Source organism: Orbicella faveolata, unplaced genomic scaffold, assembly GCF_042242905.1.
Source record: "Orbicella faveolata isolate gen_17 unplaced genomic scaffold, um_ofav_v1 contig_37, whole genome shotgun sequence".
Taxonomy (NCBI): Eukaryota; Metazoa; Cnidaria; class Anthozoa; order Scleractinia; family Merulinidae; genus Orbicella; species Orbicella faveolata.
In genome coordinates this window covers 1,155,895-1,174,262 of record NW_028301566.1, presented here as the reverse complement: position 1 = coordinate 1,174,262, position 18,368 = coordinate 1,155,895, and the positions used below count along the sequence as shown (strand labels likewise).

Below are 18,368 nucleotides of genomic sequence, written 5' to 3'. Positions count from 1 at the left end.
GGTAAGACTTCAAGGACAACAGTACGTGTTGGTTGATTCTGATTATATTTATTTTTTTATATATTTTGTTTTTATTACAGTTTGCTAGAGGATAGCGTGCCATTAAATATTTTGGTGTATAAAAACCATTTGTTTTGAATATTTCGACTAAAATAACGACAATCCCGTTAACAATGTTGACAATAAAACAATTATCATTGTTTTAGAAATCTCACAACTTTAATATTTTATTTCAATACTTGGTTATAAACAGCTCGTGGAATCAATAACCAAAAAATTTGAACCTAGATTTTTTGTTCGACAGTGTCAAAGCACGTAACAAAGCTGGACCCTTCCATCCACAAAAATGGCCACTCTATGTTATAAAAGTTCAAACAACAATAACAACGGTATAAAAATAAGCAAAAGTGCATAATACTAAAGCCCTGCTACCGAATATTCCCAAAGTCTGATTTTAGTCATGAACGCATTAAGGGTTTTATTCACACAAAATATGGTTCACCTTGTCGCTTATATATATATGCTTACACTGGTAAAGAGGAAATATCTGAAATTGAGAAAACATACCTTTAAAAACATCTACAAGTTTCTCTAGTCCCTAACAGACAAGCCAGTGTTCGACAAACGCCTCGCCTTTCCTGAGGGCACTTTCGAAAACACGTGTGTCAAATGCCCGGGAGTCGCCCCGGGTACCCAAATGCCCAATCCTCGGCCCGCGATAAAATTGCGAATGCCCCACCCCCGGGACTGACGACGTCAGCAAATGCCCCACGGTTGCCCGGGGGTGATGGGCACTGCTGGAATTGACTAACGCATCACGCGGAGAATTCCTCCGAAGTCCTCCATAACACACCATTCGATTCCCACTTGCAGCATCAATTTAACTCCTACTTTGTCAAGGTCTTAGGCGCTCTAATCGAACGGTTTTAGGCAGAGATCAACCAACGGATATTTTCCAGGAGGAAACTAGCATTGAATGAAGGGAAATCTTTGTCTAAAAGGTTAGCCGCACAACTGTGTGTCTCCAGAGCCACATTTTTCTCCTGCCCAGGTCCACCAGCTAAGAAGAGCAGGTTACTCCGGGGACGAGAATGTTATTGACTGAGTCAGGTCAGGCCGGACGGGAAAATATTTGACTCGAGGTAAGAGCAACCTGCAACTCATCAATGAGCCCATAGAATTATTACATGGCCTTGCATACGGCTGGCGCGCCTGAAATTTGAATTGACCAATCAGGATTTAGCAGGCGGGAAAAACTGTGCTGTCCTGACGAAGCCTGAAGTCAGAGTACGTTAACAGGAAAGGTACTGAAGTCGGGTAACGTTTCACAATGGAGACGGCATCGGAATACAGTTAACACTCGCATATAAGAACAAGTGGATTAACAACATGAGGCTGAAAGCTGGTCAATAAAGCAACATACATGTAAGAACCAATTCAGCCTGATAAATAAAACACGTTCTTATATAAAAGAAAGATGATGCCAGAATAAGAAAGCACTCATATTAAAATATTATGATGTTGTGTGTGTGTTTAGGGCCCTTGCAACCATTTTTAGTTTATCTGTATCTACAAATCTGTAGCTACATACGCCTGAAACTTCTTGTATGAAGAGAACCTCTGTTCATATTAAGGCTACGTCAATAAAACAGCTCTGTAATCATAAGGTTTAAGATTTTGCTCTGGCTATCCGGGTGTGTAAAGTTTTAGGGACCTTCGAGAGCCCGGTTACCGAGATGCGTAAATACTGAAATTGAGGGGAAGTCAAGAAAAAGCCGCATCACAAGAATTAGAAGTCCCGCTGGAAATGCGACCAATCAGATAACGAATCTTTACTACATGTGGATTACAAAACAAAATATTAACGGCATGTTCTTTCCTTCTGCCAGACATGTTTGGCTTCTTAGAAGTTCCAGAAGCGCTTTATCTTATCATTCCATCCCTGCTTTGTTTTCGGATCTTCTACTTTTTCACCAAATTATTCATTCCTGTTCCAAAATCACAGCACGGTTCCTTTCGGAACCAATGGCTTTACCACAACACCGTGGTTTCCCTTGGTCACTCGTGCATTTCATCTGTTTTGGCAGTATACTGGTAAGCTAAACTTCATTTCTATGTCATGGTTATCTTTTTACCGGCGTTTTCAGTTTATTATAAGAAGAAAATAATGCGTTTGAGTCGAGAACAGGAGATTACCTCACGAAATATCTACTTCTATAGTCTACAGAGATCCACCGCATGCTAATACACCTTATTCCAAAATGGCCGCTATTTAAGTATTCTTTTATTTACTTGCAAATTAGCCCTTGTTGCCTCGTTCTTGAACTCTAAATTCAAAATAATATTTTCCCTTAAACGAGGCAACAAGGGCTCATTTTCAAGTAAACAAAAGATTGCTAAAATGTCGGCCATTTTGGAATAAGGTGTATAAAGCTTAATAAATATTAACTAACTCGTGGTGATAAGGAAATGCCGGAAATCAAGGATGAGTTCTGCGATGAAATTTCTTTCAAACTTTGCAGCTTTTACGATGAACCGGCGATGTTTACAGACATGATTAGGACTTGGAGCAGGCTTCCATTTTACGTTGTCTGTTTCTCTACAGGTAAACAATGTCTATAATTTGTTATAAACTTTTATAAGCTACACTGCTAAAAGCCAGGAGGTCATTTATATGGAACCAGACGTAGAAAATAAACCTATATATTTGCTTATCTTTGGGTTTACATTGACTTACAGCAAATGAACGGTTTAGACTTTCAACTGGTTTAATAAAAGATAGAGACTTATAATGAGCACTGGTTTACATACGTTAATTCCAGATCAGATATGCAGGATATTTTATCGTGCACCAATTCGGTCTTAGATGGTTACCACTCGGCCCGGTCCCCTCGGGCGCCCATCGTACACAGATACTGTTTATCATGAGAAGGCCATTAAACGACGGTAAAACGAAGTTGGCGTGCATCTAAACTTCTTGCTGACTGGAAATTACAAGTATATATATGCTCTCTGGTAAACAAGTTAATTTTTGATTTTAAAATATCGATCCTAACAAAGGCTATTTGAGGCTATGTTGCTGCCGCCAATACTGCCGAAACACTTTACCATATAAAATCGCTGGACTTTGTTAAATATCTTTTAAAACCACGTCTTTTAAAAGAAGCATTTATGCAAGAATTAGTGTGGAAAATTATCTCTGTTTTTCCGTTATCTAATTTGTAGATATTTTCTTTTATCTTTCTCCTTACGTCTTGTCAAGAGACGATGATCTAGATCATCGATCGTCTCTTGGTTTCATAAAGAGAGTATAAAGTGCCTTTTACTATTATTATTATCATTATCATTATCATTATCATTATTAGTAGTAGTAAATATATGAAAGGGTTGCTGGTCATAGCACTGAAAAACTGAATTTATGATGAATCCTCTCCCAATCACAGTAGATAAAGTTTATATGACAATAAATTTCGATTCCTAGCTTTTAGACTGGCGATTGATGTGACTGATGCCTTGCGGGACGCTCAATTTTGCAGAGCAAAAAGCAATTCGCCACAGCAGAAAGATCCAGAAACTGAGCGCTAGTTTTCACCGGAAGATTGCATTAGCCATGATTCGTCGGACGTCAGTTTCCAACGGCAACCATCAAAGTTACCACAAATGCGGGAATCCTGACTCTGTAGCTTTTTTAATTTAATCTTAACCAAATTTTATATTTATGTTTTGTATATTTAAGGTGTTTTTCCTCCCTCTCTTAGTTCTTTATTTCTTGAATTTGATTGCAGAGCCTTCCGGACGGTCATCTTAGCAAAGTAGATTCTCTCTGCCACAAATTATAATTTAGCATTTCAAAGTCTTCAATTAATTTGTGTTGTCTTGCACACGGCTTGGATGCGATATCTCCGAATTTGAAACATTTTCCCTGTGGGGAACGTTGTTGTAGACAACGGTATATGATGCAAATTGTTTATGATTTTGACACAGGCGGCAAGCACATGTCATGTGGGTTGGCCCTTAGTTCACAGCAATCTGTTTCTTAGTAAGGTTGCCACATTTGGTATCTTCAGAACATTTTAGTCATTGTTTATTCAGTCTTCTTTACTAGCCTAACGATAACTTCCGATACTTCTTCACCGGGTGTGTTGCCGTGGCTACGGGTGGCGCTACCCTTTTATTCGTTCTTCGTGTCGGGCTTTGGCGGTTTCCTCCCTCAGCTGGGCTTATACTTTGGTATATTTGTAATTTAAACTTTCTCAGCTTGCTATAAAAATAAACGGCCACACCTGTGGCCAACAAAGTATGAGGAACAAGATACGTAAATTAATGTTAACATTCTGTAACCGTTAATTTCAGAGACTCCTTTTTATACTGAAGACGACAAAAACTCATACGAGGTTGATCTTCTAATACATTAAATTAAAAACTACAGCATCGCGAAAATTTAGTACGTACATAGACATTTGTGTTCCTACCAAAACGAAACAGCCACATTTGTCTCTATATGATTAACCAAACAGTTCGATTTCAAAAACAAGCGACAAAGCGACCCCAGGCACTATTCATTAACTTATGACCTCATTCTAACGTTTGGTTATGTTTTCGCAGAGTATTTTATCCATGATTTTGTGGACGTGGTGCTTAATGACCTTCAAAACTCACCTGGTCTGTTATTTCATCACGTCCTGGTAAGGTCATCTCTACAATTAGCAATATAAAAGAGTTGAGTCGATTTGGGTATTTTCAAAGAAATGGATAACGTTGGACAAGGGTTTGAGAGAACAAAATCTAGTTGAGAAATAATTGAAAGTGTCAATTTGTACAAATTTTTGTCACTAATTGTGCCTCTGCATACAGTCCTGGAGAGAGGCACGGTGGCCTCATGGTTAGTGCGCTCGACTCCGGATGGAGCTGTCCGAATTTGAGCCCTAGCTGGGAACACTTTACTCTCACAGTGCCTCTCTCCACCCAGGTGTACAAATGGGTACCGGGGAGTTTAATGTCCTGCGATCGCGATGGACTAGCATTCCATCCAAGGGTAGACTAGAAAAACTCCTAGTCGCTGCATGTTACAGAACTCGGGATAGGCACTTGCCTGATGGGCCACTTGGCTCGTATATCGACTGTTTTTTATACAGTCCTGAAAGTGTAACTGATGCCTCAATGCGTCTTGTTAACCAGTAGCGTTAGCCGTATATAACACTGACATGTGTTGATTTCCCGTATTTCACTTCTAGAGCTGCGTGGCGTGCATCTTCTCGACTTTCTCGCAGTTGTATCTGGCGTTTCCTACTTGTTTCCTGCCTATGGAGATCAACAGTGTATTCCTTCATGTAAGAAGATTAATGCGCTATCATCAAATGCACATGTTCAGCCATTTATACCGATTCAATGTGATGTTGGTACTTGCCACGTTTGTTGTTTTCCGGTTTATACCTGTCACCTGCATGGAAGAAATAGTCATCACACATCAACACGATCTCTGTTTACCGCGTTTTTTGTTCGGACTTTTTGGTATCGGCGGAATGACAATAGTCAATGTTTTCCTTTTTACTTCGTTAGTCAAAGCCGATTTTAAGGGAAAACATTATATGCAAGAAAATATGCAACACTGTTGACTCGTTCACACATTGAGTTCCAAATGAGGTAGTAAAGTTATAAATACAAGTGTAAAATTTTGCAAGAAATAAACACAATGAACAGCAATAAAATTAGTTGTTTCTTACCTACATACGGCACTCCTTTTTAGTCTCCAATGGCCGCGCATACATATCGAAAGTGCATATCAATTCTGGGAAACAGACCATAGCTTACACAGCGACTATTCTCTGGGACAATATCCCCACTCACCTTAAAGATCCCAATGCCTCAACTTCTCTAAGCAAATGAAACTTTATTTACCTGCCTGAGCAACATTGCGAAAACTTGTAATATTTTCTCCTTTCCATTGTACTATGTACGCAGTTCTGTATTTTATAAATATCCTGAATATCTAAAGAAACACTGCAATAACTGGAGACAGACTAGAAACGTTTAGGGTTACTTCAGTCTCCAGGCCCAAATTGTACATTTTTTTCCTCTCTCTCTCTCTCCCTCTCTCTCCCTCTCTCTCTCTCTCTCTATCTCCTCTCTCTCTCTCTCTCTCACTCTCTCTCTCTCCCTCTCTCTCCTCTCTCTCTCTCTCTCTCTCCTCTCCCTCTCTCTCCCTCTCTCTCTCTCTCTCTCTCTCTCTCTCTCTCTCTCTCTCTCTCTCTCTCCCTCCCTCTCTCTCTCTCTCCTCTCTCTCTCTCTCTCTCTCTCTCTTCCCTCTCTCTCTCTCTCTCTCTCTCTCTTCCGTTTCTACACGTTCTGTGACCACTGACCAAAAACCACTAGGGCTCTAGGGACGACATTGCTACGAGTAAAGGCTTTCTCTTTCCTCTCACCCACGAAGAAGACAGTCTTACAGAGCAACAAACTGTTAAAGTTACGATTGAGCTTACATTGATAGCAGTGATGCGGCGAAATATTCAAGCTTACCATAAGTACCAGAAGTATACTTCAAAAAATATAAGGGCTGTCAATCAACCCTTTATTACTGCGCTGAGGTAAAATTACGCCAATTTACGGCAGGCTTGGTATTTGAAGTAAAAAAAAGAGCTGACAGCTTGGAAAATTCAATGAAAGATAACCAGCAATCGAATGGGTTAACACGCTGAGACACAAGAAAGGTTCATTGGTTCTGCTTTTTTGTCTCTGCGTCGAAAAAAGTCGCAGAGAGGCATCGTGGCCGAGTGGTCAGCGCGTCGGACTCGCAATCCAGCTGTCCCGGGTTCGAGTCGCGAACTGATCCCTTCCAGAATTTGTTTCACGGCAGCCCCGAATTCAAATCCTCAGCCACGCTTGAAAATATGTTCAATATGAATGAAATTTGCTCGGCCCCACTAGCCTTTTTGTGTTACAAACACTGCCGAGGCTAAATAATGGATATTTATTTATTATTTATTGTTATTTTTGGATTGACATGAGCAACTCATTTGGACACACATAGTTCTTGGCTCTCCACTCAATACGATGCTACTCCGCTTAGCTCTCGGGTCTCTGGCCTCTGGTCAATGGTATTTACTGAATTTAGCCCAATCCGCGAATGAGTCTTATAAACCCTTATAAAATATAATCATTCTCATCCTAGAAACCAAAGCGACTGACCTAAACCAAACTGAGCCGTGATCAGGAATGACCTATGCCAAAAAATACAAGATTACGTTTATGCCAACTGTCCCTAGCACAGACAGGATCTCCCAGCTACTGAAAGCGTTCAGAGTGCATTTTTCACTCTTATTTAGGCCAACTTTGGACATTTTTGGGGGGTAATTTTGGAATATTTTGTGCCTTTTTGTGGTTCTCTACTTTGAAGGTTTTTTTGGGTTGGCTTCTCAGACGGATCGTACGTCAATGTGGTGAATTCCAGCCGCTTTTCACTTTGAAATCCACTCTGAATGTCTTTGGCGTAACCTACATAAAATGCATCCGGAAACGGCGAAATATGGTCCACAGATTAGTTTCTGCTCCTGTTTATAGAAGATCAAGATAGCCGTTTCAAATCGGAAGAAAATCTTTTCACATGGCAATTTGATTGGCTCTTGAAAGTAGCCCTAATCTGATTAGTGTAATAATATTAATTAAAAACAATCTCGTGGCATGCGTAGACGTCCCTCCTTCTGCCTGTATACACCATCGCGACACCTGAAAGGTATTTTGGGGGAAAATTTATTCACAAACCAATTACCGTCAAAATTTTCAGTTACACGTCAGGCATCCCTTGATGACACAAAACTGAAATGTTGCTGGAAACACAGACGATTACGTAAACTAGCTTGACCAGTGAACGTATGGCGTCAAGTAGATTACTATACAAAACATTAACATGTCCTTTCCAGAAGCACTTTATTTCATCATTCCATCCCTACTTTGTTTCCGGATCTTCGCCTTTTTGGTCAAACTATTCATTCCTGTTCCAAAATCACTGCACGGTCCTTGTCGGAAGCAATGGCTTTACCACAACACCGTGGTTTCCCTTGGTCACTCATGTATTTCATCTGTTTTGGCAGTGTACTGGTAAGCTTAAGTTCATTTCTATGTCATGGTTATCTTTATCAGCGAAGTTAAATCGGCGTTTGCAGTTTATATCAGAAGATAATATTCGTTTTGAGAATATGAGATTGCTATAGAGAATATCTATTTGTACAGTTTACAGAGATCCACCGTATCATATAGATATTAAAGGGGCTAGGTCACGCTATTTTAGGTAATTTTGTTTAATTTTCTTAATTATGAGCTCTAAACGTCAAATTAGCGGAGCAAAAGTCTTTCATTTGCAAAATCACGCCCACATAACAACTGAGAATGATTTCCAGCTGTGTAAATGACATTTTGATATAAGCTGATATAAATTTGAAAAAGGTGGGCCGACGTTTTTCAAATTTACCCAAATGCATCCATTTTAATTCTCTCCAGTTTTGTCCATCCATGTCCCTTTTTGGCTTTCCTGTGTTTTGATTGAGATCCTCTATAGTTTTGAGCCGTTTTTGTGATATTTTAGTTAATTCTATGACCATCTGATCAGTGCTGAAATTGCCTAAAATTGCGTGACCTAGCCCCTTTAACTAACCCGTGGTGATAAGGAAATGTCTTGAATCAAAAATTAATTTAGCGCTAAAATTTCTTTCAAACTTTGCAGCTTTTACGATGAACCGGCGATGTTTACAGACATGATTAGGACTTGGAGCAGGCTTTCATTCTATGTTGTCTGCTTTTCCACAGGTAAACTATAATTTAGTAATTGTTTGGCTGGGCCGTTGTTAAGATATTACACAGGTTGTAACTGCTAACAATTGGGGCCGGGTTTCCCCGAAATGCCTTTTTAAGCATTTAAAGCTTAGTTAGTGCCGAGCTGGCTGGCAAAAACTCGTAAACTTAAATGTTAACGCGAGCCATATGATAAACTGCTCACAAGTTCGGACCTTACTAAGAGAATATCGCCCTCGACCTTCCTTCAACGGATCTGGTTTCGCGAGGTCCTCCAGAAAGACCCAAGGCACAATTCTCTTGTGGTGCAGTTAACAAGAAGCTTAGCAAACCTTTTACCGAACGGTTGTGCTTGTGTGCTCGAAGGCACTTCTTAAGTAGAGTCAAATGTCTGGAGGCATGCGCGATTCACAATTATCTTTATCAGAATGCTAATTTTTCGCTTCGTGACGTTAAACGTATAGCAAGTTGCTTTCGATGTATTTTGTATACCAAGTTTGCGTTGGATGTATTTGTTTTCCTTCAAATATGATCTGGAATTAATTATAATCTTACATTGTTTGAATGGCACAAGACGTAACCCCAACCCTAACGTTAACCCTATCCCCTTCTTCTTCGACCACAACCCTATGTGGGTATAGGGCCAGGACCCGAGCCCCTAAGGTGGAACATATTAGAGCAATTCATTTAATTATAATCTATTGCCCCTGGTGAAATAGAATTTCAAAAGAAGCATATGATCAAACCCTCGGCCCCTGGTTATATTGTGCAAAGTGAATTATTCAGTACTCCAATCGAGTCAATAACACGACAGGAAAATAAATTCAAACTAAAAAAAAAAAAAGAGAAGAACTGATTTGTAAAATTTAATGAATGAAAATAAATGATAAGCTCCCACGGAGTACACATCAAAAGTTGAGTCTGACCGAGGAGTCGGATCGGATAATGGGTTGAGTTAACAAAGAAACTAAAGGAACTTAAAGGCCCGAACTAATCATGAGCCCGGCTCGCTCCAGGTGCCCTTTCTATTACAAGTAGTTACCTGAACGATGCTGTTTACTCAAACCTGAGGAGCGGTTCTAAATATTGTTCTGAAAAAATCCAAGGAACGGCTGAGATTTATTGATTAGTCCTCTCGCTATCACGGATGATAAAGTTTGGTTGTAACAATAACTAGAGATGAGTCGTAACCAGTTGCTGGTACGGTATTCATCGACATCCCACCTCACCGTGTAGCGTTTGTTACGAGTATCGTTGTAGAGCAGGGTTGTTTGCAGATAGAACTCAGGATCGCCGGTAACAGCAACGAACTAATTTATTTCCGTAAGATAACTTCACGAATTTACAGCACTAAGCTTCTTCAAATTTGAATCAATCTCTTTTTTCAGCAGAACCTCTCGCTCTAATATACATGAGGCTTAAAGTTCTAGAAACTTCTATTACAAGTTAAATTAAGTAGTTTGACACAGTTTCTAATCTGAGTAAGTACATAAGGATTAGAATGTTCTGGAATGTTCTTACACAAATTGGTCACGGCTGAATGACTTCCGATTCTAGATTGTTCTAGAACTAGACTTAGACAATTTTTCGTAACAGCGTTAAAATTTGACAACTGAGCACAGGATCATTGTGGAATCGTTTGAAAGTCTCCATGATTGCTCGTTAGTTTACACAAGTGTTTAAACACGAGAGATCTCGGGAGTGCATGCACAGAAGAACTCGTAAGTTCGCATCGCCGCGTTTATTTGGGAACAAGAAACCGTGACTCTTTAGCTATATTTCAATTTTATACATTTATGTTTTGTCTATTTAAGGTGGTAAGGACCTCCACTTAGGAAATTCACTAATTATTTTTTAGAAAAAAGTTGTTACTTTGTTTTCGCAGGTTATTTTCTCCATGATTTTGTTGACGTGCTGCTTAATGACCTTCAACACTCACCTGGTCTGTTATTTCATCACGTCCTGGTAAGATAATCATCACAATTAGCGTCAAAGGTAAATACCAAGAACCCTTCAATGGGTTTAGAAAGGGTTCAATTCGACCAGATGGGATCAGACACACAAGAAACCAGAAAGGTCAGAAAAGGTCCAAAACTATTGATAATACATGACACTTCTATTCGATCTAATATGTTTGTCACATAAATATCAACAAACTAAATCTTTATAATATTCAAAACGAATGTATCTGCTAAGAGGAGGTTGTGTCCCTAGCCTTAAAAATATCTTGATGTAACAGGTTAAGCTAAGGTTTTTTCTCTCCGACTGGAAATCTGCGCTGGGCCCTTACAGGCGCGTTCGTTCTTTACGTTATACATCGGGATTGCGATGTCTTAAAGTAAGCGATTATTTAGTATTGCAGTATACGGTAAATTAGCCTTTTTAGGAGATCATCATAGCTTGCGTTCCTGTCACAAAAAATGGTTCGTAGTGCTTTTTCTTGAGACGTTCTTATTTCCTGGTGTCTGTTGAACAACTGAGACGCCATACTATGGGGTACGCGATACCGACAGTGGTGGTTTTTCCATAATATATTCCTTGGTTCGTCTTAAGTTTGCTTGCCTTGGCTAATTAAACACAACTAAAACATGGCGACCCCGACGTGTGAACGAAGCTTCAGAGGGAAGTCAACGCTTTTTCGGCGATACGGACGATCGAAAGGACATCGCACCATTTTGATTCCGTCTTCGATCAGATCACATACACAATAACACGGTGTTCCGTAGCAGGACTTTACAGGAAAAGGTACCTCGGACACTTCTGACAAGTGGTAGTTGACAATTTTGCTATCATCATCATCCATCATCCATCATCATCATCCATCATCCATCATCATCATCCATCATCCATCACCATCATCCATCATCCATCATCCATCATCCATCATCCATCATCCATCATCCATCATCCATCATCCATCATCCATCATCCATCACCATCATCCATCATCCATCATCCATTACCATCATCCATCATCCATCATCATCATCCATCATCCATTACCATCATCCATCACCATCATCCATCATCATCATCCATCATCCATCATCCATCATCATCATCCATCATCATCATCCATCATCCATCATCCATCATCATCATCCATTACCATCATCCATCATCCATCATCCATCATCCACCATCCATCATCCATCATCCATTACCATCATCCATCATCCATCATCATCATCCATCATCATCATCCATCATCCATCATCATCATCCATCATCCATCATCCATCATCATCATCCATCATCCATCATCATCATCCATCATCCATCATCCATCATCATCATCCATCATCCATCATCCATCATCCATCATCCATCACCATCATCCATCATCCATTACCATCATCCATCATCCATCATCCATTACCATCATCCTTCATCCATCATCCATCATCCATCATCCATCATCCATCACCATCATCCATCATCCATCATCCATCACCATCATCCATCATCCATCACCATCATCCATCATCATCATCCATCATCCATCATCCATCATCATCATCCATCATCCAACACCATCATCCATCATCATCATCCACCACCATCATCCATCATCCATCATCCATCATCCACCATCCATCATCCATCATCCATCATCCATCATCCACCATCCATTACCATCATCCATCATCCATCACCATCATCCATCATCCATTACCATCATCCATCATCCATCATCCATCAACATCATCCATCATCATCATCCATCATCCATCATCATCATCCATCATCCATCACCATCATCCATCATCCATCATCCATCACCATCATCCATCATCCATTACCATCATCCATCATCCATCATCCATCATCCATCATCCATTACCATCATCCTTCATCCATCATCCATCATCCATCATCCATCATCCATCACCATCATCCATCATCCATCATCCATCACCATCATCCATCATCCATCACCATCATCCATCATCATCATCCATCATCCATCATCCAACACCATCATCCATCATCATCATCCACCACCATCATCCATCATCCACCACCATCATCCATCATCCATCATCCATCATCCACCATCCATCATCCATCATCCATCATCATCATCCATCATCATCATCCATCATCCATCATCCATCATCCATCATCATCATCCATCATCCATCATCATCATCCATCATCCATCACCATCATCCATCATCCATCATCCATCATCCATCATCCATCACCATCATCCATCATCCATTACCATCATCCATCATCCATCATCCATCATCCATCATCATCATCCATCATCCATCATCCATCATCATCATCCATCATCCATCATCCATCATCCATTACCATCATCCATCATCCATTACCATCATCCATCATCCATCACCATCATCCATCATCCATCATCCATGATCATCATCCATCACCATCATCTATCATCCATCATCCATCATCCATCATCATCATCCATCATCCATCATCCATCATCATCATCCATCATCCATCATCCATCATCATCATCCATCATCCATCATCATCATCCATCACCATCATCCATCACCATCATCCATCACCATCATCCATCATCCATCACCATCATCCATCATCCATCATCCATCATCCATTACCATCATCCATCATCCATCACCATCATCCATCATCCATGATCATCATCCATCACCATCATCTATCATCCATCATCCATCATCATCATCCATCATCCATCATCATCATCCATCACCATCATCCATCACCATCATCCATCATCCATCACCATCATCCATCATCATCATCCATCATCCATCATCCATCATCATCATCCATCATCCATCATCCATCATCCATCATCATCATCCACCACCATCATCCATCATCCACCATCCATCATCCATCATCCATCATCCATCATCCACCATCCATTACCATCATCCATCATCCATCATCCATCATCCACCATCCATCATCCATCATCCATCATCCACCATCCATTACCATCATCCATCATCCATCATCCATCATCCATCATCCACCATCCATCATCCATCATCCATCATCCATCATCCATCATCCATCATCCATTACCATCATCCATCATCCATCATCCATCATCCATCATCCACCATCCATCATCCACCATCCATCATCCATCATCCACCATCCATCATCCACCATCCATCATCCACCATCCATCATCCATCATCCATCATCCATCATCCATTACCACCATCCATCATCCATCATCCACCATCCACCATCCATCATCCATCATCCATCATCCATCATCCATCATCCATCACCATCATCCATAATCATCATCCATCAGCCATCACCATCACCATCATCCATCATCCATCATCCATCATCCATCATCCATCATCCATCATCCATTACCATCATCCATCATCCATCATCCATCATCCATCATCCATTACCATCATCCATCATCCATCATCCATCATCCATCATCCATCATCCATCATCCATCATCCATCATCCATCATCCATCGTCCATCATCCATCATCCACCATCCATCATCCACCATCCATCATCCATCATCCATCATCCATCATCCATTACCATCATCCATCATCCATCATCCATCATCCATCATCCATCATCATCATCCATCATCCATAATCATCATCCATCATCCATCATCATCATCCATCATCCAACACCATCATCCATCACCATCATCCATCATCCATCACCATCATCCATCATCCATCATCCATCACCATCATCCATCACCATCATCCATAACCATCATCCATCACCATCATCCATCACCATCATCTATCATCCATCATCCATCATCCATCATCCATCATCCATCACCATCATCCATCATCCATCACCATCATCCATCATCCATCATCCATCATCCATCACCATCATCCATCATCCATCACCATCATCTATCATCCATCACCATCATCCATCATCCATCACCATCATCCATCATCCATCATCCATCATCCATCATCCATCACCATCATCCATCATCCATCATCCATCACCATCATCCATCATCCATCACCATCATCCATCATCCATCATCCATCATCCATCACCATCATCCATCATCCATCACCATCATCCATCACCATCATCTATCATCCATCATCCATCATCCATCATCCATCATCCATCATCCATCACCATCATCCATCATCCATCATCCATCATCCATCATCCATCATCCATCATCCATCATCCATCATCCATCGTCCATCAGCCATCACCATCATCCATCACCATCATCCATAACCATCATCCATCACCAGCATCTATCATCCATCATCCATCATCCATCACCATCATCCATCACCATCGTCCATCATCCATCATCCATCATCCATCACCATCATCCATCACCATCATCTATCATCCATCATCTATCATCCATCATCCATCATCCAGCATCCATCATCCATCATTCATCATCCATCATCCATCACCATCACCATCATCCATCACCATCATCCATCACCATCATCCATCATCCATCATCCATCACCATCATCCATCATCCATCATCCATCATCCATCACCATCATCCATCATCCATCATCCATCACCATCATCTATCATCCATCATCCATCATCCATCACCATCATCCATCATCCATCACCATCATCCATCATCCATCATCCATCATTCATCATCCATCATCCATCACCATCACCATCATCCATCACCATCATCCATCACCATCATCTATCATCCATCATCCATCATCCATCATCCATCATCCATCATCCATCATCCATCACCATCATCCATCATCCATCACCATCATCACCAAACGTGCTTGGGACAGTGAACTTTATGGCGACATTAATCTTCAATTTGACCAAAAAATTACCAAAACGTTTTGCAGCATTTTGCTCCATAGTAAATGGTTTGATCATCCATCATCCATCATCCATCATCCATCATCCATCATCCATCATCATCATCCATCATCCATCATCATCAGGAGTATCAGTAGTTTGACATATTTATCCATATTTCAGTAGGTCCATATATTTTGCTCCATATAATACAAAGATTTAATCCCACTAAAACAAATTTGGAGGTTATAGGCACTTTGAAGGCCTGAAACGGAAAACCAGACATTCTGTCTTCAGCATCTAATCAAGTTTTGCAGCTCTTCTGATCTAACATTGCTGACATATGAATCGGGCTGCGTGTATTAATTTTTGTGTAGTTTTAGCTGTGGAACAGTTTATGCTTTTTCAAGGCCTGGAGACCAGCTTACCTCCCCCCCCCCCCCTCCCCCGCCACAGGGTGATTATAAACAGTGAAAAATAGACAGTGGGCAATTTCTTCAGGCAACCATCAGAACTAATTTTATTGGTATCCTATGTTTCATGCAAATGTTGTGTTTTAATTGTGTTCGTTCTTTTCAGAGCTGCGTGGCGTGCACCTTCCCGACTTTCTCGCAGCTTTATCTTGCGTTTCCTACTTGTTGTCTGCTTATGGAGATCAACAGTGTATTCCTTCATGTAAGAAGATTAATGCGCTATCATCAAATGAACAAGTTCAGTCATTTGTACCGATTCAATATGATCTTGGTACTTGTCACGTTTGTTGTTTTCCGGTTCATTTTTGTTGTCTGGATGGAGAATACTGTTATCACTCACAGACAAAATCTCTATTTACCGCATTTCTTGTTTGGTTTTTTTGGAATTAATGGAATGATAACAATCAACGTTTTTCTGTTCATTTTCTTGTGCAAAGCAGAGTTTGGGGGGAAAACGAGATAAGAAAAGAAATTCCAAATGATGTATTAAATGCAGATTCGTTACATTATATGGAAATAAAAGTTGTTGTCACTTGCGACAAGAAAAGTAATTAGCTTCGTTTATATATTTTTGTTTACAAAAGATACACCTTATATTTAACCAATATAATCTATATTATGGATAACGCGCTAAACGAATACTTGACTGATAATTCCGTAAGCTAGCGTTGGATACGCTTCGCGCAATGACGAAATGAAGTTTTAGTAGTAAGAAAAATCCCGGTATTTCATCGATATTTATGTAATAACATCTTTTATTATCCAACTGCAGCGAATACCGTCCAAATAACGGTACAAATATACAGCGATATTGTACAGTTATTTGTACAGTAGAAAACATGTTTGCCGGACAGGTCGGCGCGCGCACGCAATACTGTCACACTCTCCCTCTTTCACTGATAAATTCATTGATTACAGCAGTTGGATGATAAATCTCTAATTATAAGTTTTGGTGTGTAATATCGCTTTATATTTTTACTCGCTGTTTGAATTTTGACTCGCCCTTATCAAATTCCTCAATCGACTAAAAAGACGCCAAATTTGTGGCGCAGTGTTCAGATTTTTGAGTTGGATGCGGCTTGTGTGGAAAGCGGACGAGACAGAGTTTTATTCTGAGAAATATTCCTTACACAACATCGTCAATAAGTCAGTCATACTACAGAATGGTGAGCAACTCAAATGACGTCATGCCTGAAGGCCGAAAACCACAATCTCACACCTACTCACGCCTACGGACCAATTGCTCACTTCAAAGGTTTGAGTTTTTAATATTACAGCCTTACTGGTGAAGTTTCGAAAAATATGTAAGTTTAAACAAATGAAAGAAAAGAACATTTCAAACAAATAACGGCACATTTTTCCCAGTTTCCCTATTTTCAAGAGAAAAGTACTAGCGACGGAGCCATTTTGGCGAAAAAATCTTCTGAACAATTTTGTCCTTTCTACTTCATGGATCGTAGAGGAGTAATTGTTTTGATATGTGTTATTTCATCTTGTATTCTAAACTGTAAATTATTTGCAAGAGCGTTTAGTTGGGCTTCGTATCGCAATATCAAATGGTACTCTATTGAACACGATAAAAACATTAAAAGAATCAGGATATTCTTAGATATTTATTATTCCCTGAAGTTTCTTCGTTCAGTATCTTCATCCAATTGCTTGTTTGTCTCACCTTCGAGGTTCTGTTGACTAAGATTCTAGATTTTTTTTTCAACATCGAAGGTATTCGTTGTAGCATCATAGTTTGCTGTTAAGTCAAGAGCCATAGTTTTGGTACTGATACTGGTACTGTTAGAGACCATTAGATGCCTAATGATCTGTACCAGTAGACTTTACTGAGACTATGCCAACGGGAAAATGCCTTCTGTCGTTACTGGCAATTCTTCCGAGGTACAGTTGAAAGGGAAATCTTGACATCTTGTACGCTTTATGCATGAAGATATAAGCCACTCACTGGCTGCGAGTAATCATAAATAAACAATATGCTCGGATATTTGTCTGCGGACATTGTCTGTTCCGAGAAGCGAACAGTTTCTGTGAGCTTCGAGGAACAGATAATGTCCAAGGACAAATATCCCAGCATATTTTCGCGCCAAATGGAGGCTATTGTGTTTATTATCCTCCAAATCTTTTCCGCAACACGGGCAGTTTTGAAAATTGGAGAATATTCTCGGATATCCCCCAGTTTTAGCTTGGGAATATTCGGTCACGTGACGTGTTTAGACCAATGGCGCACGAGCGAAAATATTTGATGGATTATAACAACTGATAACAAAGCTAACTTATGGTCCGAAGAA

The 18,368-nt window shown here is 40.2% G+C and overlaps 2 protein-coding genes across 2 annotated transcripts; both read left to right on the top strand.

Moving 5' to 3' along the window:
* The first annotated feature begins 1,891 nt into the window (after positions 1-1,891).
* On the top strand, positions 1,892-5,641 carry LOC149101560 (TLC domain-containing protein 2-like). The gene is made up of 4 exons (XM_089275631.1): positions 1,892-2,094; positions 2,523-2,605; positions 4,606-4,685; positions 5,235-5,641. Exons 1-4 carry the CDS (start codon positions 1,892-1,894, stop codon positions 5,613-5,615), a joined length of 747 nt encoding a protein of 248 aa, XP_089131757.1. The 3' UTR covers positions 5,616-5,641.
* Positions 5,642-7,890: 2,249 nt separating this feature from the next.
* On the top strand, positions 7,891-16,606 carry LOC110069631 (TLC domain-containing protein 2-like). The gene is made up of 4 exons (XM_089275726.1): positions 7,891-8,094; positions 8,717-8,799; positions 10,670-10,749; positions 16,178-16,606. The coding sequence occupies exons 1-4, from the start codon at positions 7,904-7,906 to the stop codon at positions 16,532-16,534; spliced, it is 711 nt and encodes a 236-aa protein (XP_089131852.1). The 5' UTR covers positions 7,891-7,903; the 3' UTR covers positions 16,535-16,606.
* The last annotated feature ends 1,762 nt before the right edge of the window (positions 16,607-18,368 follow it).

What these genes read in the sequence shown, in the direction of transcription:
- LOC110069631 (XM_089275726.1), top strand. Translation starts at nt 7,904, where the DNA reads ATGTCCTTTCCAGAAGCACTTTATTTCATCATTCCATCCCTACTTTGT. An exon ending in TGTTGTCTGCTTTTCCACAG is followed by an intron (nt 8,800 to 10,669) that starts GTAAACTATAAT and finishes TTGTTTTCGCAG; the next exon opens with GTTATTTTCTCCATGATTTT. An exon ending in TGTTATTTCATCACGTCCTG is followed by an intron (nt 10,750 to 16,177) that starts GTAAGATAATCA and finishes CGTTCTTTTCAG; the next exon opens with AGCTGCGTGGCGTGCACCTT.
- LOC149101560 (XM_089275631.1), top strand. Translation starts at nt 1,892, where the DNA reads ATGTTTGGCTTCTTAGAAGTTCCAGAAGCGCTTTATCTTATCATTCCA. An exon ending in TCTGTTTTGGCAGTATACTG is followed by an intron (nt 2,095 to 2,522) that starts GTAAGCTAAACT and finishes CAAACTTTGCAG; the next exon opens with CTTTTACGATGAACCGGCGA. An exon ending in TGTTATTTCATCACGTCCTG is followed by an intron (nt 4,686 to 5,234) that starts GTAAGGTCATCT and finishes TTTCACTTCTAG; the next exon opens with AGCTGCGTGGCGTGCATCTT.